Source organism: Protopterus annectens, chromosome 4.part0 (assembly GCF_019279795.1).
Source record: "Protopterus annectens isolate FY-2018-M chromosome 4.part0, PAN1.0, whole genome shotgun sequence".
NCBI lineage: Eukaryota > Metazoa > Chordata > Ceratodontiformes > Protopteridae > Protopterus > Protopterus annectens.
In genome coordinates, this window is record NC_056733.1 from 742,885,878 (window position 1) to 742,907,870 (window position 21,993).

Below are 21,993 nucleotides of genomic sequence, written 5' to 3' on the forward strand. Positions count from 1 at the left end.
TGCTTTCAGAAGGAATTTCACTATGAGGGGAGTGGGTGGATAGGCATAAAGGAGAACCTGCTGCCAAGCATAAAGAACAATGTCCCTTGGTAACTGTCCCTTGGGGGGGGGGGGTAGAGCGTAAAAACTGCTACACTTTGTTTTGGACTGTGTGGCAAACAGATCAAAGGGGAGGGGATGCCCCAGCATCATACTATGTGACCTGTAACTGCTGGATTCAGGGACCACTCACGAAGAAGGATATTCCTGCTCAGACTGTCTGCCAAGATACTGGACTTCCCTGGGATGTGTGTTGCTATCAGAAATCATTGAGGGGAAATTGCCCACTGCCATGTCTCATGGCTCTCCTGACAAATAGGATAGGAATGAGATTCCCCTCGCTTGTTCAGGTACCAGACCAATGGCATATTGTCTGAATGGACCTAAATCACACCCTTGAGGAGAAGATCCTGAAAGGCCTGCAACGCAAGGAGGATGACTTTAATTTCCAAGACAGTGATGTGAAGATTGGCCTTGACAGAAAACCATGTCCCATAAACTATCTTCCCTTCAAAATGTCCATCCACCCCAGAAGGGAGGCATTTGGGATGACCCTGGCATGAGGTTGAGGAAGAATAAAAGGTTTTCAGGTAGCCATAAGAGGTGACTCTAACCACCACTGTACCAGAGTCTGACAACTATTTGTAATGGACACTGGCAAATCAATGTAGTGAATTAAATATGACCACTGAAATGCTAACAGACATTGCAGAATTCACAAGTGGTACCATGCCAGAGACACTAGATAAACTGATGTTGCCTTGTGTCCCAAGACCAGAGAAACCAGGGAGCTGTGAGATCAGATCAAAAGAGAAGCCTTTACTCAAAGGGAATTTAGTCAGTGATGTAGAAGTTTTGTTGTTGAAGAAACCATATACAAATGGCAGCCTATGACTTCCAAGACCTGAAATGGATGTAGTTTCGACTTCTCACAATTCAATGTGATACCCAAGGCAGATATGACTCAAGTAAGGAGTCCCACACCCTGAGCAATGATGTCTTTTGTGGAAGCAGTGAGGAGCAAATTGTCCACGTACAGAAACACCTGGAATCCCTGCAGCTTTAGCCACTGCTACACACCAGGTGAACACCCAGGAGACTGTGTTGAGACCAAAGGGCAGTGCTTGGAACTGATACAATTGGCCACCGGTCAAAAGTGCAGATATCTTCTGAGTGCTTTGCAATCTTTATATGATGGTAGGCATCATTGAGAGTGATCAAGCACATTCAGTTAAGCTTCCTCAAAAGAGGTAGAATGGACTGCAATGTGACCATCCAGAACTTGGCCTGTTTGACATAGTGGTTCAGTCTGCTGAGAATTGGCCTGAGGTCCTTTTTCTTCTCAGGCACCACAAAGAATCTTGAATATGCTGCAGATCCTTTCTGGTTTGGTGGGACCTCCTGGACGAGTTGATTCCTCAGCAGGTTCTAAATCCTGACAGATGCTTCTATTTTGTGATGGTGTGGATGCCTGGTAGTGATTTCCCTGAACCTTTTGGGGAAAACAAAAAATGGTATAGTACAACCTCTGGATATAATTCTCAACACCCAGGCATCCAAGATGATGGCCTCCCAAGCTTGAAGAGCCAAGCAACCCTTGGCTGCCTCCAGAGAAGGACAGCTGTACACTGAAAAGGTCTCCCAGAGATTCTGGTTTCCCCCTTGCCATGAGCAGCCCCCTACACCTACAGCATCTTGAAAAGACTGATGTGATTTGCAAAAAAGAACCACTTGCCCCCTTCTGATTCATAGAAAAAGGATGACTGCAGGGTGGCAAAGCAGATTCTGAAGGCAGACAGCATCTTTCCATCCTACTCGCTCCTAGTAAGAGTGCCTGACCTTTAGGCCAAATAAGAAGGAAATGTTGAAGGGTGCACTTGTGGTCACAGGATACACATTTATTAACCCTTTTATCTGTAGCAAATCTAAGGAGAAAGAAAGGATTAAAATCAGAGAGGAGAAAAACACAGTACAAACACTAACCTTAGCCCACCTAACTACCTAGCTAACACACACACACACATGAGAAAAGGCAGGAAAAACACAGGAAAAGAAAAGAAAAACACAAAAGCTAAGCATTAACATTTAACCCTAGTTGCTAATCTAACAAAAACACTTAAGAACTGTAGAGGAAAGGCAGGCAAAATATGATCAAAAGGATATAATCTTCACTTGACACAGCTCAGAATCACTACTATCTCTTCAGGTGGAAAAGGAGATCTGAGGTAAATATGGAAGAGCAGGGTACTAGTAGAAGTGGAGCACTGGAGCAGAAAATCTCTACAAAAAGGCTGGCATTGGATCCGACAGACTACAAGTTGAAGACAGACGGAAAAAAAAACATCTGATTAAGGGATCTTGCCTATCTGAGGTACCATCCTTCAGATATTTTTTTTAAACAAGAAACATCTTTATTGAATCATTACTTATGATATAGGCAATCATACATTTATATAAATGAAAACAAACCACACTGATATATTTTCAGTTGCAAACATTATACATCACACATAATCTTCTATTTAATCATTGTCAATCAAACATTACACAGCTCATTTAATTCCTGCCTTCCCTTAAATCTCATTCCTCCTCCAAAATATTATTCTGCATTTATTTTTCCCACATTTCCCATTTTTTCCATGTAATTTGTTCCTACCCTTTTCTATAGATCCTACTGCCAGTTCTTTTATCTCTGTTACTGTATTCACTACTTCACTACACCACTGTGTAGTACATGGGGAAGCCTCTATTGTCCCACTGCTGTGCTGTTAGGTTTACATAATTGCAGACTATGGCAGTGAATAAGACAAAGTCCTTCTGGTAAATGTTTACAATACATACGATAGTTAACAAGCAACTTTTGTTCTCCTAATTTCTGTATAAATTCTTTGAGAAAACAACATTTACCAGCAAACAAAATTCCAATTTCCCTTCTCAGAATTATTTCTAAAAGGTCCCATCTTGGCTCAAGAAAGCACAGCTGTTTGAGTTGTGCTTACCTGTAAAAGTAGATGTTTAAATTCCTTACTGCAGTAATATTTAGGCTATATGGGTTGTAAATTGCCCAAGAAACAACAATCAGACAGCTCCCAAAAGTTCTTGCTCCCTCCCACATCTTCACTCTGACTGCTGAGTGGGCAACCCTGAGGAGGGAAACATCAGCAGTCAAATACGTGAATAGAAAAGAAACCAGCAAGTAAATCCAAAAACAGAATGGAGTCCACTGGCAAGTATATACCATAGCAGAATGGTAAAAACAGTCCTTTATTAGAATAAAAACTATTATCAGTATTCACCAGCGTAAAATAATAAGCGCTTTCATCTCAAGTTATACAATTCAGGAGACTTTATCAAACAAGAACTGAACATTAAAGTAGAGTTTAAATACTAAAAGCAATGAAAATCTCCCTCCTAAATGATATCACTTCCTGGTAGAGCACAAAGTTCTAGTTAAAGAAACAGTGTATCTTCCTGGCAAAGCACAAAGTTCTAATTAAAGAAACAGTGTGTCTAAAAAGAACATTGAGCTAAAAACCATATACAAGTGCAAATCGCATGCATAAAATAATAATAAATAAATAACTAATATATATTGGCAGTACTCTAATAAATATAAACAACAATAATTGTTCATGTTGTTGTTGTGTCTTTCGGCTTTTCCCGGTTAGGGGTCGCCACAGCGGAACTCCAGTCCGCTAATGATTGGCAGTTGATTTTTACGCGCTGAGTTGCCAGCCCTAACGCACAACCTTCAGCGAAGGTACGCCCATTCACGCATGTCTCCACGCAGAAGACGCTCTAACTGAGAGTCGAACCGGTCAGCGTCTTACTGCGAGGCGACAACGCTACCATGTATAATCATGCAACTCTCAACAAAGGGTAAACGAATGCACAATAAACATGGAATCCTAAATCAGGTTCCCTACAACAAAGTATTGGCAGCTTTGTAAAACCACGCCCTAAACTCTAATATGACAGAATTTAGTAACTGTCATAAAAATGTGCAACATATGGTATAAATGCTTGTGTTACATAGGTTAAAACTATTTTTGTAAAAATATATATTTTTTTAATACAGTGAGACAACTAAATGGGAAGAAATTCGGATAATCAAAATATATACTAGAACACCACCGCCTTCTCAGTCTAAGAAGCCGATGCTTAAATATGTAAACATAAAACTTATCTCATATAATACAACAATATTTAAACGTAATAAATACCAACTAAATAAATAACTAATAGTTAAAAAATAACTAAATAGTTAAAAGGTGTATTTCCATTAGTCTCTACCTAATGCTTTTATTTTTAGCAAACTACTAATGGAAATGTTATCATTTAAGCCTGGCAAACGTGCAGCATTCAAGCGCAACTGCCAGGCTTGTTCCATTTTTTCTAAATAGTATGGCCAAGCACCTCCCCAAGTGGAATAGACCATACTATCAAGTATAAAAAATTTAAAATAGTGTTCTGGGTATATATTAATATGTTTAGTTAATGCATTATGGTTGTGGCCATCACGAATATCCCTAAGGTGCTCAACTATTCTATTTTTCAACTTTCGTTCAGTTTTGCCAATGTAAAAACATGAGCAAAGTACACATAAGGCACAATAAACAATTCTCTCCGTGTTACATGAGAATTTACCACCGATCCAAAGGTTCATTCCCTTGACTTCTACAACTTCAGCTTCAAGTATATTGCTACAAAACTTGCATCTTCAACATTTATACATATGTCCCCTACTTCGTTTTGGTGCTTGATGTTCAAATATATTTTTCAAACAACAGCCTTTCCAATATACACAAATCGGACCTTCCTCAAGAATATTTACCATATCCTTGTCATTGTGTATGAATTCCCAGTTCTTATTTAATACATTTTAATGTTATATGCATCCCTATTAAAAGTAGTTATAAAACTGTTTTGATATGATTTATTAATTTCAGCCACCTTATTGTCAATCAGGTTTGCAGGACCTGAGTCAGGTAAAACTAATGACTCATTAGTGCTAAATTCTATTCTCCCAACCTCTTTAATTTTCAGAATAGGTACAAAGTGACCTTCCTGTCTCTTATTAACAACTTCATTCATTATTTGATCAATTAGTTTCACTTGATATTTCCTTCTAATGAACATCTGTTTAAGAATGTTGCATTCCGCTAAAAATGTATTCCATTCAGTAGTCATCCAGGTTGCACGCACAAACTGTCCCTTAATTACAGCCCGTTTTTGGTGAAATGGACGACTACTACTAAAATGCAGAAAACTGTTTGAATATGTATTCTTACGAAATATTTTAGCAACAAAACAATTTAATGCTTCATTCTTTGCTAACAAAACATCTAAATAAGAAATGCTGTCATTTCCTATTGAGTGTGTAAATTTTAAAAATGTGGTAGTACCATTAATAAAAGTAATAAAAGCATCAATGAAATCCATTGGTCCATTCCACAAAATAAATATATCGTCCAAATAACAAACATATGTTTTACAGAATGGATAATATTGGGATGGGAAAAAGTACAGTTGTGTACACTTACCATAAATGTAGATGTTTGAGTGTATTCACTGTTGCAGTCATTACCTTTGAGTAATCTGCTGGCAGGTTGCCCTCAGTCGGCCTGAATAACAAAGTCTTGGGTCCTGCGTCAGTTACTGTCTCCTCTTCCATGATGTCAGGTCATCAGGGGTATAAAACATGCAGCCGACGGCATTTTATTCAGTTTTTCTTGCCCCAGATGTCAGGTGCCCCCCAAATGGGGAGCAAAAATATATATAAACAAACAGTAAATATATAGATGCACTTTTAGAAACATAAACTTTACCTTCAACTTAAAGCAAATACACCACAAAGGCTTTTGAGTATAGTGAAGGAAAGGTATAGAAAGGGGGATGGCGGGTGGGTAACCCGACTGCAACAGTGAATACGCTCGAACATCTACATTTATGGTAAGTGTACACAACTGTACTATGTTCTTCGTGTTTCACTGTTGCAGTCATTACATTTGGGTAGAATCCCAAAGCTATTGATGGGAGGATGGAATTAAACAGCATTAGGAGCGGCTATAAGGCCCTGCAGGACTGCAGTGGCAAAGCCTGCCCTGGATTTGGAAAAGAGAGGTAAGTGATAATGCTTTGTGAAGGTATGAACAGAGCTCTAAGAAGCAGCTTCTAGAATACCTTTGGTTGGAACTCTTCTGAGAAAAGCTGCTGAAGTAGAAGCAGCCCTAGTGGAATGTGATTCCATGGTGCAAATAGCAGAAATGAATGCAGTGGCTTATCCACTTAGAAATAGTCTGCTTTGATATAGCCTTCCCCCCTAACCCTGCAGCAAATGCTACCAGTAGTTGCTCAGATGTTCTTAGAGATTTGGTCCTGTTTAAGTAGAATCTTAGTTGTCTGTGTACATCCAATGAATGCAGAATCCGCTCCCCCTTGTTCTAGGGATTTGGGTAGAATGTTGGCAGATGAATGGTCTGGTTAAGAGCCACACCGGATACCACCTTAGGCATAAAAGAAGGAGTGGTCCTGAAGGACACCCTGTCCAGGTAAAATATAATAAAAGGCTCCACTGCCATGAGAGCCTGTAGTTCTGAAACCCTTCTTGCTGAAGTGACTGCCAAGAGAAAAGCTGTTTTCTAAGATAGAAATTTTATATCCGCAGTAGCTGCTGGTTCAAAAGGAGGCAGGGTGAGTTTTTCCAGCAGGAAATTGAGGTCCCAATGCAGGAGTTGGAGACCTTCTGGGAGGCCTTAAATTTTTGGCCCCTCTAAGATGCTGTTTAAGCAGAGGATGAGAAAAGTGGGAAGGCTCTGTGTTGTAATGAGCTGAGATGGCAGAGGTATGGATTTTTATTGAAGAAAAAGATAGGCCCTTGTCAAGCATCTCAGTCAAATATTGTAAAATCTGAGGAATATTGGGCTTTGCCGTGTCTGTTCCTTGTGCTTGGTTCCAAGCACAGAATCTCTTCCATTTATCAGCATAAGATTTTCTAGTACTAGGCCTTCTGGCTTCCAAAATGACATCCATCACAGATTTACTGAGAGGCGTTGTCTGAATAATTAAATGATCAGCCATGCTGCCAGATTCAGAGTTTGGAGCTGTGTGCCCAGAATTTGATTGTTCTGCTGAGACAGTAGAGGATTGTATTTGAGGCAAGTACCAAGGGGGGAGTTGAGACATATTCCTTAGAAATGGGTACCAGTGATGTCGAGGCCAGTCCGGAGCAACTAGGATCATTTTTGTTTTTTCCTGTCTAACTTTTAGTAAGACCGTGGAGAGACGAGGCAGAGGGGGAAAGGTATAGACTGATAGGTTTTTCCAAACTGAAGGAAAAGGTGTCCACTTTCCATGCTTTTTTTGTGATGAATTCTTGTGCAGAATGTGTCCGGCTGATAATTTTGGGGAGCGGCAAATAGATCTATGTCTGGGCTCCCCCATTTCCGTGCTAACATGCTGAAGATTTGTGGATCCAGTTTCCATTCGTGTGGGTCCATGAGATTTCTGCTTAGGTCGTCTGCCAGAGTATTTTGTTTTCCTGGCAGGAATTGAGCTTGATGATGTATTTGGTAAGTCAAAGCCATGTTCCACAATGTCATGGCTAGTCTGCAAAGGAGGTAGGAATGTGTACCCCCCTGCTTGTTTATGTACCACATGATTGTGGTGTTGTCTGTCTTTAACAGTAGCTGTCCTGGATGAAGTAAGTCCTTGAAAGCTGTCAGATCATTCTGAACAGCTAGCATCTCTTTCTGGTTGATATGCAGATGCATTTGGTTTGGGCTCCATTTGCCCTGAATGCATCTCCCCGTCAGGTGGGCCCCCCCCAAGCACAGTCTGATGCGTCTGTAGTTAGGGTTTGGGTGGCAGGGGGTAGAGTGAAAGACAGTCCCTTGTTTTGGTGACATGCATCCACCCACCAAAGAAACTCCTGTTGTAGGCAGGGAATGAGAGGTATCATTGTTTCCAGACTGTGACAATGTTGGCTCCATAAACTTTTTAGGTACCATTGAAGTTTCCTCATATGCAGTCTTGCATATGGAATTAGAAGAATGCAGGATGCCATGAACCCCAAAGCCTGCAGAATTTGTCTTGCAGATAACTGGGTTTTTGTTGCCATTTGTTTGAAGTATGTTATCATTTGCCTTTGTTTGTCTGGCATAAGTTAAGCCATCTGGGCAGTTGTACTCAAGCTTGCACCCAGGAATGTAATTATTTGAGAGGGTACCAGTTGGGATTTATTTTCGTTTACTGTGTACCACAGACATGTTAGAAGCCTTTTTACAATTGCCAGATGTTGAAGAAGAGCGTCCTTGTCCTCTGCTTGAATGAGACAGTCGTCCAGATAAGGATAAATTTGTATACCTCTTTGTTTGCAGAATGCAATTACTGGTGCCAGGCACTTTGTAAAGACCCTGGGCACAGTAGATAAGCCAAAGGGAAATGCAGAAAATTGGTAATGCAAAACACCTGCCTTGAAGTGGAGGTATCTTCTGCATGATTCCCTTATTCGGATATGCAGGTATGCCTCTTTTAAGTCTAGAGTCACTAACCAAGCATTTCTGCCCAGCATATGCAGTAGCTGTTGTAAAGTCAGCATTTTGAATTTTGGAATGATGTGTTCAAAATCGATAAATCCAGTATTAGACGCCAAGAATGGTCTTTTCTGGGTACCAGGAAGAGTCTTGAATAAAAACCTTGTCCTTTTTAGCCCTCATATCCATGAGGGACATAACTTGTTTCTGAGCCTCTGCCCACTGATTTTATGGCAGATCTGGCCATCCATTTGGAACTGGCAAAGTATGGAAATGAAATCTGTACCCCTGGGATACTATGTTCAATACCCACTTGTCCTGGGTAAACTGCCAATTTTTTGCATGAAGTCCTAATTTTCCCTCCAAGGGGGCTGCCAAAAGATAAGTGCTTGGTGATGGTAGAGGAAAGTCACTGAGACTGCTTACTGTAGGGTTGTCCTTTGTTTCCTCCAGATTTGGAGGTGGAGGCACCCCATTGCTTTGACCTGTAAGAACCCTGTGTTTGGTATCTGGAGCCTTTTGAGCACCTGGATTTGCCTTGAGTGACTCTGTTGGACACCAGAAAGGACCAATTTTTAGTAGGCCAGTGCCTACTGAACCTGGGTGGCTGCACTTGCAAGAAATCTTTTACATTTTGCATAGCTTTAGCTTTGTCTTCCATTTTCTTTAAAACCTCTTCTGCCTTATTACCAAACAGAGTGTCATGCTGCAAGGGGGCATCTAATAATTTAGCTTTAACATGCAGATTTTGCTCCTTGAGCCAGGCATGCCTTCTAATCACAGATCCAGTAATTGTGGCCCTGCAAGAAGCCTCCAAGGAATCAAAACCACATTGCAAAGTATGTTTTCCAACCTGTTCTGCTGAATGCAATAATTCCTGTAATTCTTTATTTTCCACATAATCAGAAATCAACATAATTTTCTGTTTCAGTAAGCCCATAACATGCTGTTGATATTTAAGCATATGAAATTGGCAGTTTAAGGCTCCGATTGCCAAGGTAGCAGACGTATAAACCTTCTTTCCCCATTTATCCAGCGCCCTGGAATCTCTATCAGAAGGGGTAGGATTTTTGGCTGTAGAAGCCTTAACACCTTTGGGACCTTGTGAAATAGTCTCAGGGTCAGCAGCAGGATTTTTGAATAGAATTTTGTGAGAGTCAGGAACCCTGCAATATCTGTCTGGCTTACTAGGAGCCGGAGGTAGGGAATCAGGAGCCATGCTTGATTCCAAAAACACATCAACAACAATGTCTAATACAGGAGGTATAGACAAAGGCCTATGCCGAGGAAGAAGAAGGAAATCCCTAAGCCTCTTTTTTGATTCAGAGAAGTCCTGACTCTCCCAGTGAAAATGTTCCCTTAATGTATGCAAAGTTTCTCCAAAAGAGTAATCCTCAGGAGGAGAAGCAGATGGGATGGATTCCTCTGCATCAGAATCCTCATAGGGTGGAATGGAAAATTCCTGATCAGAAGAAATGGAAACCTGATCTGAAGATTCATAATCAGTACCTTGCCTAGGCCTTTTAGCAGGGGGGGGGGGGGTTGGGAACCCCTGATCAAGGTAATTAAGTCCTCAGCCATTTTGATCATCTGTTTTTTAGGCATAGGGGCCTGAGCACGTGGCTCATAAATTGGTTTTTTAGACACAAAAGATGATTTTGACCTTATTTTTGAGGCTGGTGTCGATTTTATATAAAAATGTTGAGTCCTGAAAACACCCTCAGAAGCCGGTGCCTGCTCAGAGGCTCTGGACCCATCCAAGGGAGAGACATCCATGGGTTCAAAACTCTGAGAATCTCACGGCATACCGGACTCTGCATGGGTCTCGGTAGAGGTCTGAGACTCAAAAGTACTGGGTATCAGGGGCTGCGAAAGCACCTCACTGAGTACCGGCGAACCATCGGTTTTGGACCTCAACAGTCTGTCTCTGTCTTGTTATTGGCATTTTTTGTGAACTCCGGTAGTCGGAATACTAACTGATGACATTTTAGGATAATTAAATCTTGTTCCAAAATATTTAGAAGCAAAACTATACCGACACTTAATAGTGCGTTGGTTAAATCTAGCACAAAACCGGCAGCAAGGCACGTTATGATCTGGGCCTAGGCAAGGGATACAGTATAAATGAAAATCCTTATGAGGTATTTGCTTCCCACAAGTAATACAATTATTAACTTTTACTGACATCGGTAAGGAGCAAGAAAAAGTTTCCCCAACGGGGTACTTAGCTTTAGTTTGAAGACTTTGGCTCTGAAACTCGAATGTGAAAATTTCAGGAGTCGGCCGACCGGCACTTGCGAACTGCTTCTGCTTCGGGCACCGCGCGCAAGAAAGACTGAATAAAATGGCGTCGGCTGCATGTTTTATACCCCTGATGACCTGACGTCATGGAAGAGGAGACAGCAACTGATGCAGGACCCAAGACTTTGTTATTCAGGCCGACTGAGGGCAACCTGCCAGCAGAATACCCAAATGTAATGACTGCAACAGTGAAATACAAAGAACATCAAAGCGTTTCTCTCACTCCAACATAATGATATTGGCATACAAGCCACCACATGCAGATCCCATTCTTTAAAAGTATTCACTCTCAAAGAAAATAAAATTGTTTCTTAATACAATATCCATCATTTGTTCATATAAGTTAATTTTGTCCTGACCAATGTGCTTTGTATGTCGGTACTCACAAAACCATTGAAGTCCTATTTCACGGGGAATAACACTATACAAAAGTTGGTAACATCTATAGTGATGGATGGTCATTACTATATTCAATTTCATCCATTTTTTTTTTTTAAAAAATCCCATGAGTCAAAACATATATTGGGTATGTTCCATACTAGCTGGCTTAGGGCTTTATCAAGATACTTAGCTAGTGGAAATGTAATAGAGCCCGAGCATCCACAATGGGCCTCATAGATGGCTGATGGACATCTTTGTGGATTTTTGGGGCCCCAAAAATAGTTGGAATAATTGGGTATTCTACCATTAAATAATGTAGTTCACTAATAGAAATCAAACCATCAATGAACATGTCCTGTATGAACCCTTTAACTCTCCTATATGCCCCGTTCATTTCATTAAGGGAACTCTTAGTGTAAGTATCCGTTTTGAAGATATCCAACATTTTGTTATTGTAGTCAGCTGTATACGTGATAACTACCCCGCCTCCTTTGTCTGGTTTCATAATCCTCACACCATTATTCTCCATCAAAAAAGCAAGTTCAGATTCTTCCTCATCATTTAAGTTACTATATACCTTGTTTAAACCAGACTTTCTAAACATATTAATATATACCCAGAACACTATTTTAAATTTTTTATACTTGATAGTATGGTCTATTCCACTTGGGGAGGTGCTTGGCCATACTATTTAAAAAAAATGGAACAAGCCTGGCAGTTGCGCTTGAATGCTGCATGTTTGCCAGGTTTAAATGATAACATTTCCATTAGTAGTTTGCTAAAAATAAAAGCATTAGGTAGAGACTAATGGAAATACACCTTTTAACTATTTAGTTATTTTTTAACTATTAGTTATTTATTTAGTTGGTATTTATTAGGTTTACATATTGTTGTATTATATGAGATAAGTTTTATGTTTACATATTTAAGCATCGACATCTTAGACTATTGGAGAAGGCGGTGGTGTTCTAGTATATATTTTGATTGCCTGAATTTCTTCCCATTTAGTTGTCTCACTGTATTAAAAAAATATACATTTTTAAAAAAACAGTTTTAACCTATGTAACATGAGCATTTATACCATATGTTGCACATTTTTATGACAGTTACTAAACTCTGTTATATTAGAGTTTAGGGCGTGGTTTTACAAAGCTGCCAATACTTTGTTATATGGAACCTGATTTAGGATTCCATGTTTACTGTGCATTTGTTTATCCTTTGTTGGGAGTTGCATGATTATACATGAACAATTATTGTTGTTTATATTTATTAGAGTACTGCCAATATATATGAGTTATTTATTTATTATTATTTTTTGCATGCGATTTGCACTTGTAAATGGTTTTTAGCTCAATGTTCTTTTTAGACTCACTGTTTCTTTAATTAGAACTTTGTGCTTTGCCAGGAAGACGCACTGTTTCTTTAACTAGAACTTTGTGCTCTACCAGGAAGTGATCTCATTTGGGAGGAAGATTTTCAGTGCTTTTAGTATTTAAACTCTACTTTAATGTTCAGTTCTTGTTTGATAAAGTCTCCTGAATTGTATAATTAGAGACGAAAGTGCTTATTATTTTACGCTGGTGAATAATGATAATAGTTTTTATTCTAATAAAGGACTGTTTTTACCATTAAACATCAGCAGTCAGAGTGAAGAATCTTTAGGACTTTTTGCTCAAAGGTTAAGGAGTGCACTCATCCTGAATCACTAAAACATATAACAAACAACAATTTTGTATCCCAACAAGTAACCATATACAAAAATAGGAGAATACAGGGTTGTTATGACTACTGCAGTAATGACGAATTCCATTATCTACTGTTAATGGTAAATGTAATTTATACAACTGTTACATGTTCATCATTCCTACTGCTGCAGTAGCCTTTAGGCTATACGGGTTGATTATCAAAGTCTATCCAACCTGGAAGGAGGAAGCCTCTGGATCCATGAGCTTCTCTAGCTAGAATGGTCTTAGCAAAGCAGGTCGTGAATCTTGAAAAAGAATCCAGTTTGTAATGCCTAGTAAAGGAATGCACAGAGAACTGTGTATCTGCTTGAAGAATAATTCTAGAGTCCCCTCCTTTTCAGTATGCCATACGAGAAGTACTCCAGTAGAATGAGCCTTTATACTGCTGGGAACTAGTTTATCATGTGAGAATAACAAGAGACAATAGCTGAGTGCAACCATTTGGAAATAGTCTGTTTTGACATGGGTTGTCCTTTGTTTGTCCCGGCATAAGAAATAAATAAATGATCAGCTTTTCTAAAGGACTTAGTTCTGTCAACACAGTACCGGAGCAGTGAGTGCATGTCCAGAGTATGTTTGTGAGGATCCAGATAGAATACTAGGATATTGATGACTCGATTCAAAGTGAATTCAGATATAACCATGAGCATGAATGATGGATTTGTTCTTAATGAAACCCTCTCTCTATGGAATACCAGATAGGGTTTACCCTATATGAGAGCTTGCAACTTAGATACTCTTCTTGCAGAAGTCAGAGCAATGGAAAGAACCATTCTCCATGTAATGAATCTTAGATCTGCTTGACAAGCAGGTTCACATGCGGACATGATTAACTTCCTGCACAGAGTTAAGATCCCAGGAAGGAGCAACCTGTTTACGAGGAGGTCTCAGGTGGAAAACTCCCTTAATAAACTGTTTCACTAAAAATATAAAGCTTGAGGATCCAGATATCAAAATAGCGACAAAATGCACCTCGACAGAGTAGCAAGCGAGGCTATAGGATACTAGTTCACACAAACATTTGAGTGCCAGTGGTATGTAAATCATTCATAGGGCCATTGTTATTGGTTAGACACCAACTAGAAAATCTTTTACACTTGCCAAGATAAGATTTTGTAGTAGCAGATTTTCTTGCCTTCTTTAGTATCTGCTGCACATTTTATTAGAAGTGATAAACACAGGCAGTTAGCTGAAGATCTTGCAGATAGGGGTGTATCAAACTCTCTCTCATCGTGTGTGAGTAGGTCATATTTTTAAGGAAGTTTGTGGTAAGTGCTGCTGACGAGTTCCATAAGAAATAAGAACCCAGTGTTGCCTGGGATAAAAGGGGAGTCTTTCTGAATCTTCAGAATTACCTTGGATATCAGTGAAAAGTGTAAAAATGCATAAAGGAACATTGACTTCCACAGAAATAAAATTGCTTCCGTTTTCCAGGCTTGTTTGGAAGGAGCCCTGGAGCGGAATTTTTTTCAGTTGCCTGTTTTGAAAGGAAGCAAACAGATCTACTTGAGGTGTTCTCCACATCTAGATCAGTTGCTGGAAGACCCCCTCATTCAACTACCAATCATGAACGTTTGTCCTGGTCCTATTTGGCTTGTCAGTTACTGTTTTTTGCTCTGATAGAATGTAAGATGTTTGGAGGGTTAAGAAGTGCTGAGGTGCTACCTCCCAAGTCATTATAGCCCGCCTGCACAGAGGGTACAGCCAGGTGTCCCCCCCTCCTCCTGCTTATGTACCACATTACTGTGGTGTTTGATATCACTTGAAGAGGTCCCAAAGACATTTTAAGGCATGGATCCCAGCCCAAATCTTTTTGACACGGATATGCTTTGGTCTATTTGAAGAGTTCCACAGGTCTTGCATGTTTACCCACATTGAAGCAGCTCCCAAGTGAAATCTGGGGCACCTGTAGTTACAGACTGGCTTAGAGGCAGAGGAGAAGGAGAGACCAGGATTTTCTTGATTTTGTAGTCTCAACCAGTGCAGTTTCTATTTTCACAAAGCTCAATATTGGAATCTGACATTCTAGAGGATGCACATATTGGATCTATGTTTTTTTTTTTTTTTTTTTTTAAGAAACCAATAAAACTTTCTCATGTGCAGCCTGGTAAGGGGAATCATGAGAATCATAAAAGGCCATGAATCCCTGAATCCTGAAATACTCTCTGGATAAATTCTGAGACTTATGTGTGAAGCTCAGGAAAGTTTCCAGACAAAAATCCAACTTCTCCTTTGTCAAAAAGGCCTTTTGCTGCAACGTTTTTATGAAACAGCCTAGTGAGGCGATCTGACAATGTTCGATGAGGTCATGAAGGATTTCTGAAGATTTTTCTGAAACCCCAGACAGGTCAGAAAAGAAGAATCCCATTGGAATGACTCGACATCTGGGCAAATATTTTGGTAAGATGAGTAAGTCATCCAGATAAAGAAATATAAGAATGCCATTCAGTTCGCAATGAGCTATGACCGAAGCTAGGTACTATGTAAACACCCTGAAGCTGAAGATAACCAAAGGGTAATGAAGAGAACAAATAATGTCACCCAGACACACAAAACATGAGAAATTTCCTGAGGCCTTTGGTTATAAGAATGTCATGGCATGCATCTTTCAGACCTGATGTTATCATAAAGCTTCCTGAGGAATGAGAGGTAACACATTCTGAAGGATCAACATCTTAAATTTTGGAATGTTCAATACATATTTAGAAATAAAATATCTAGAATTGGCCTCCCAGAAGACCATTTCTTTTGTACCAGAAACATTTGGGAATAGAAGCCTTTGCTCCTTTGATTTAATAGCAATGGTTCTATGACTCCAGGGTGAGTAAGTGCTAAAGGTAAAACTTCTATTTGGTTTGCAGGGGAGATGGTAGGGAGGAACTCCCCTAAAAGGAGGTATTTGAATCCAGTGCATTCATCTTGAACCATTTTTAATACCCAAAAGGCTGAAGCAATCTGATGCCAAAGGGGAATGTACAGAGTCAGTTTGTGGGGCAGATTTTGAAAGAAAGGGATAGGAGGGGTAGTGGTGTGGGACAAAATGCTTGTAATGTTATTTTGAAATATCAGACTGTTGCTTTTTTGTTGTTCCTCTCCTGCAATATCTTTTTGGTTCAATTTGGCATAAGAAGAAAGGGATTGTTTACTTTTTTTCTTAGACGGGAAAGAGGACCTGGGAAATATGTAAGGGGGAGGTCTGAAAAATCCTGAATATTCCCTCTATTAATTTCCTCTCTTATCAAACTGTTTGAAAGCCTAGGTAGCACATAGGTGAAACAAAACCTCCTTAACTTACTACAATTATTTTACTGTAGTATGTGCTTCTTCAGTCTGTAGACGAAGCACCTGACATTTACACCATTTGTCTTTTAATGGGCAAGATTAATGTCTGTTTATTTATTGTAGATTTTTTCACTTATCAATGACAGACCTGTACAGTATGTGCATTTCATCTATTTCAGGTATGAGCAAATTCTTTCATTGCAGCATGTCAGATAAAAAAAATCCATACCGTAATGCATTTCTATAGCCAGCAAAGAAAACGTGAAACCCCAGCTTATCAACTCTGTTCTAAGAAAACATAACAGGCAAAATATCAATACAAAAGCATGCTGTGACATTAAAGTCAATGTGATTAGCAGCTGTCTCAGCACAGACAATCATTTATTTATTAATAATATTTTCTCAACAAGTCAACTTGAACAAAAAAGAATACACTATACACACATACATGAGAATCCACTCCTCAGTGCAGTCGCAATTAGCATTTCCTACTTACTTGTTTTTCAATGCAGTTCTGTGTAACAAGCTGACAAATTTTACTTAAGACAGAAAAAAGGTACCTTCATAACCAGTCACAACCATCTCCAGAGGAACAAATTACAGTGCCTAAACATTTATTCTGAAAAAGGAACACAGAATATGAAATAGTATTCTACATTTGCAGGCATTCAGGACTACAGCCACTGCAAACCTGAATAGTTTCAGGGTCTATATTAAATTATCAAAAGCTCCCGTGAACGAACGGCATTTCATCTAAAACACCGTTCATCGATTTCTGCTTTTGTGGGGGGCTGCGCCGCCACACCCCCGTTAATTATATATACCAACTCTGAGATCGCACTACAGTGAGGAAAGGGCAAATTTCCCAATCCTCCCTTTATCACGATCTCATTCTGAACAGTTTGGTGAATGGCATCTTCGATGTAAGAACACCGAAAATGCCGTTTGCTGAACAGTCTTTCCGATAATTTAATAGGGACCCATAGTTTAGAACGCAGTATCATAGTATTACTTGTACTGCCTTTACCAAATTGCCTGACTCTCTGACTGTATCTGAGTACATTAAAAGCAGCAAGATCAGAAGTAAATAAAACTATTTTTCTTGGTGTTGATTACTTTAATACCCCCTTGCAAGGCATACCACCGATCACATTTTTCACTAACATCCTCTACCCAAATGTTTACCAAGAACTAAAACATTACCTTTCACAGATTCTGTACGTTTAGGCAGGTCAAGAGTGTCAATCGATCTGTTCATATCCCCATTCTTCTTCCCTGAACAGTAAACAGAAATGGATTAATAAAAACAGCAGAGTTCAGTCACAACAAGGTATAAAATTATAGTTGCACTGTATTTGGAATTTTGCACTTGCATTAACAAAAACACTTCAAATAATCACAAAGTTGATCCATGTTCTCAAAAACTTTGCAAGGAACCGTAAACATACTATGTTATTCATAACTTCTGAAACATACCAAAACTCAATGAAAATAGCATGTAAACCAAGTTTTTACTGTTCATTATGTCTGCCTCATTTTAATCCTCTAGTAAAGAAACAGGAGATCCAAAATTCACCTACTTTTAGGAAAAACAGCAATTAAAATGATACTTGGTTGGGCTGGCTTGCTGGTAAAGGGGCAAGGTGTCTGTCTGCTGCACTACTGACTCTGGACTGATTAGTGTCTTGGGTATTAGAAGGTTGACTAGTGGGGAAAAAAGGAATGCCAGGCTGTGCCTCCTAGCCTCCTCCTACAGGTAGGAATAAAAGTGTCATCAAATGGTCCAGTCACAAATAACCTTTGATTAGAAACCATAGGGGGAGTATAGACACGACTAGATCTGGCACGGTTCCAGACCCACATTTACTATGGAGTTAAGGAACACTTCTGATATCAAGTACAAATGTACATCTTCCAGTCAGGTAAAACTAAAAAACACTCTTGGAGAGAGGGTCTGTAAATCAGAAGCTACATCAAAAATCCCTGACTCCCTGTAATTGTGAAGTCCTTCATTAATCTCAAGAAAAAAACATCTGGATATATAAAGGGGGTTCAGTGATCAAAAAAATAATAAAAGTAAATTAATAAAATAAAATTATACCTAGTCCTTTTCAAATCTAGAGTGCTAAACAAAGACTTGTTTATGTGGAAAAAAGGTTTACAATGGAACTAAGAGTGGAAAATCCAACCTAAACATCGATGTTTTCACAAATGTCTAACTGCAAAAAAAAAATAGAAACTTACTAATGAAAAAAGGACTGAAATGGAAGAGTATGTTCTAGTACCTACAAAAAATTTGGACTTCACATCAGATGCACTCACTACTGCTGTGAACAATATTAGTAAATTGATTGTAGGCACTCCACAAGCAGAATATCACAGCACCAATTTGAAAGGTTTAGTGTTGTTACCAGTCCAGTGCAAAAAAAAATATTTTCTACTATATACATTAACAGCAAACTAAAAAAAAAAAACATTTAGCCTTCCCCAACCTTGCCATCAAGCCCCTTCACTGCTCCCTCATTCACTGGATGGTCATAAGCATATTACTATCACAGTGTAAGAGTCAAGGTAAGTGGTTTATTTTTATTTATTTTTACATTTGTTAACCGGGTTAGTCTGACTGCATCCAGAGAGCCCTTTTTCAGCGGAGACCTGAGGAGAAAATCTCCAGGAAAGTAATTAAAATAAGAAAAACCTAACAATTCAAGTTGTAAGATACTTAGCAGTACAAAAACAGAGAGAAATATACAATACAAATATATACAAAGCAAAAGTACAGTATTTTGAGAATGCATTAACAATATGTTTGAGAAATTTGGTTAGCATTACGTTATTTACAAGGAATGTAACAATGCCTAAAATAAAAAAAAAAATTCAGAGTAACATCATGACATAGTACAACAAAGATGCATTTAATAGCTTAGGTACTAACTGCAGAGAGAGTCATATAGGTAGACAGTTTAGGTAGATACCAGGCAGATATGTTAATTGAGAAAAGAAGAAAGATTCATTAGATAATTTCATGACAAGTACAGATCTATGCATGCTGGAAATGAATTTTTAGCTGCTTTTTGAATTCATCACTTTTGGTAGTGGAGTGAAGGGCTAATGGAAGTTTGTTCCATGGGTAAGCAATTGAATGACTGTAAAGTATTTTTCCAATATTTTTGTTTGGCTTGGTCACCTGCAGAAGGTTTTGTTGTGTGCTTCTCAGGTCATGATTGGGTGTGTAGGGTGTAATTATGGATGTAAGGGTAGGGCAGGAGTTGGGGCTATTTAGGATGCTGTGTGCAGGTGGTTGTGGTTTGGATTTTTCTGTTATGTCTTACCCCATTCCAGGCATGCATTGATGTCACTGCAACTCTTTGTTTATGGATGATCAGCTGATGTAACCTCAAGGTGGTGTCTGGGATGCAGTCCCTTCCTCCTCCTATCTTTCAGGATAACTGAATTGATAAAAAGGTTCTGCTCTTACCCACTCTCAAGCTGACTATTCAGGGAATGGGTCCATTAATCAAAACTAGATCTTCTGAGTCACAAGGCTCCATTCTTCTGTATCACAGAGCTGGCTACCTAAATTACAAGCTGCAGTACAACAGTCACTGTTCACTTCTCACCTGGGACCTCAAACACAAATGTATGACCAGAGCACTACATTTCCTCAGCATCTGCTACATACTTCCCTTGCTTTCCTTGTATTTTAATAATACTGCCTTCACAATTCAAGACTCAGTACTCTGGAATTAACTGCCTATCCATCTCCATTACTTCTCAATCTGCAATAAGCAGACCCACAGCATAACAGTACCTCTCCAAATAGGTGGAACGTGTACCATTTCAAGATCTAAACTCAAAGTTAAGATATGAGGCAAGATACATGGGTTACTCAGGATAGAATTACCTATTAAAGTGATATAATAGTGAATGCTGCCCAGTGCTACTGCAGTTTCATATTACTATGGCATGTGACTTCCTGCTCTTACTTGTTGTGTCTTTCGGCTTTTCCCGGTTAGGGGTCGCCACAGCGGAACTCCGGTCCGCTAATGATTGGCAGTTGATTTTTACGTGCTGAGTTGCCGGCCCTAATGCACAACCTTCAACGAAGGTACGCCCATTCACGCATGTCTCCACAGAAGACGCTCTAGCTCTATTCGAATGGGACAATGTCTTGCTGTGAGGCGACAACGCTACCGCAGCACCACCACCGTGGATAACTTCCTGCTCTTACTGAAAGCGCTATATTTTCAACACAGAACATGTTGTATGAGTCGCAACTATCTTGTGTTATCTTCCTTTTATTACTCGAACGTGAACTGTTCAGTATGTTTGACTATCTTTGCTCTTTTACATTAATGTAACAAGGATATAGCTGAAAACAAGTCTTTTTTGGTCTATCTCACTTACCTATTGAATAAATGAACCAAACATATGCTGCTGCAGTCTTGCTAAACTCTTCTGTCTCAGTGAGTGTTCTGATTTCAGCAAGCAGCAACATCTACAGACTTGAATTCTAACCATTACATAAGGCAAACAATTAAAGCTAACTGTCTGCAGACACTAAGGAAAAAGTTATAGAAAAAGGTTTAGGCCATATCCTGCCTACCCACAACATTCTAACCAAATTAGAGTGTTCAGAAAATATGTGGACAAACATTGGGGCAGAAGCCAAGATTCTGGTAGTTAAAATACTGCAGTTATAAATTAGACAGCTACCATGACCCCAAGAGAACAGCTGGCTGGTAAACTTGACACACACTTCCTTTAACAAATATAATATGGATGGCAGTTCTCCATGAAGACTGGCACAATGGCACAGCAATTAGGACTGCTGCCTTTCAGATAATGGTTTTCCAATTTGGTTCCTGACCATGCTCTTATGTGCCCTTTGTGTGTCTGTGTGGAGTTTTCCAAGTTGGTTTGGCTTCCAGGTACATCACAAATGCATGTTGTAGATGAAATGGCAGTTCTCAAAACTACTTGTAGTTGTATGTGCATTGTGTGAGTATCCTGCAATTGAACTGCATCAAACCCAGGAATTCTGCCTTGTGACCAGTGAGTGCCAGGGCAGGCTTTCCATGACCATGAATTGGCTAAAGTGAGTACTAGAGGAAATATTTGATGGTTGAACTCATCATGATGAGTAGTTTTTAGGATGTGGGATGTAAACTACTAAATCTCAGGAGTGAAATTCAGAAAAGCTTGCTTTTAGCTTCAAGCAGCAGGTACAGTTAAAAGTAAGATACAACAAGGATTACAGTACAAAATTTTGTAAATGTTAAGCCCAAGCTGTTTATACCCAAAGCCCCCAAGCTGTTTATACCCAAAGCCCCCTATCATTCAATGCGCAGTCCTAAAAGTTTTGCAGTGCTGAAGTACATGGCACTTAGCCTTCTGATTCAGTGTAGCATGCCAATATTTATTGCACACAGGTGCACTGAGACTATATTAGGTCTATTACCATTAATACATTGTGTGGTTAGTGAATACTGCCATATATTTTAAATACTTGATCTATATCTTGTATTGTATAAAAAGCTTACCAGATCTTCTGTCAAGCATGTCAGCAAGTGCCACCTCCAGCCTGGTGTTTCTGCTGTTGCAGAATGGCAGAGTCAATATCTTGCTTTGTAGCTTAGTGCAGTTGGTTAAACTAATTATTAATGAGGGCTTATGTTCAGTGAAATGTTTATGTATCACTCACCGATACC

The 21,993-nt window shown here is 39.3% G+C and overlaps 1 protein-coding gene across 1 annotated transcript in view; it reads right to left on the reverse strand.

Annotated features, from left to right (window-relative positions):
- ARVCF (ARVCF delta catenin family member) overlaps window positions 1–21,993 on the reverse strand; it is a 2,347,833-nt gene that overhangs the window by 799,533 nt on the left and 1,526,307 nt on the right. The window contains exon 9 of the mRNA XM_044068704.1: window positions 17,486–17,557. Within this exon, the coding sequence (XP_043924639.1) occupies window positions 17,486–17,557 (72 nt within the window). The remainder of the gene's footprint in view (window positions 1–17,485; window positions 17,558–21,993) is intronic.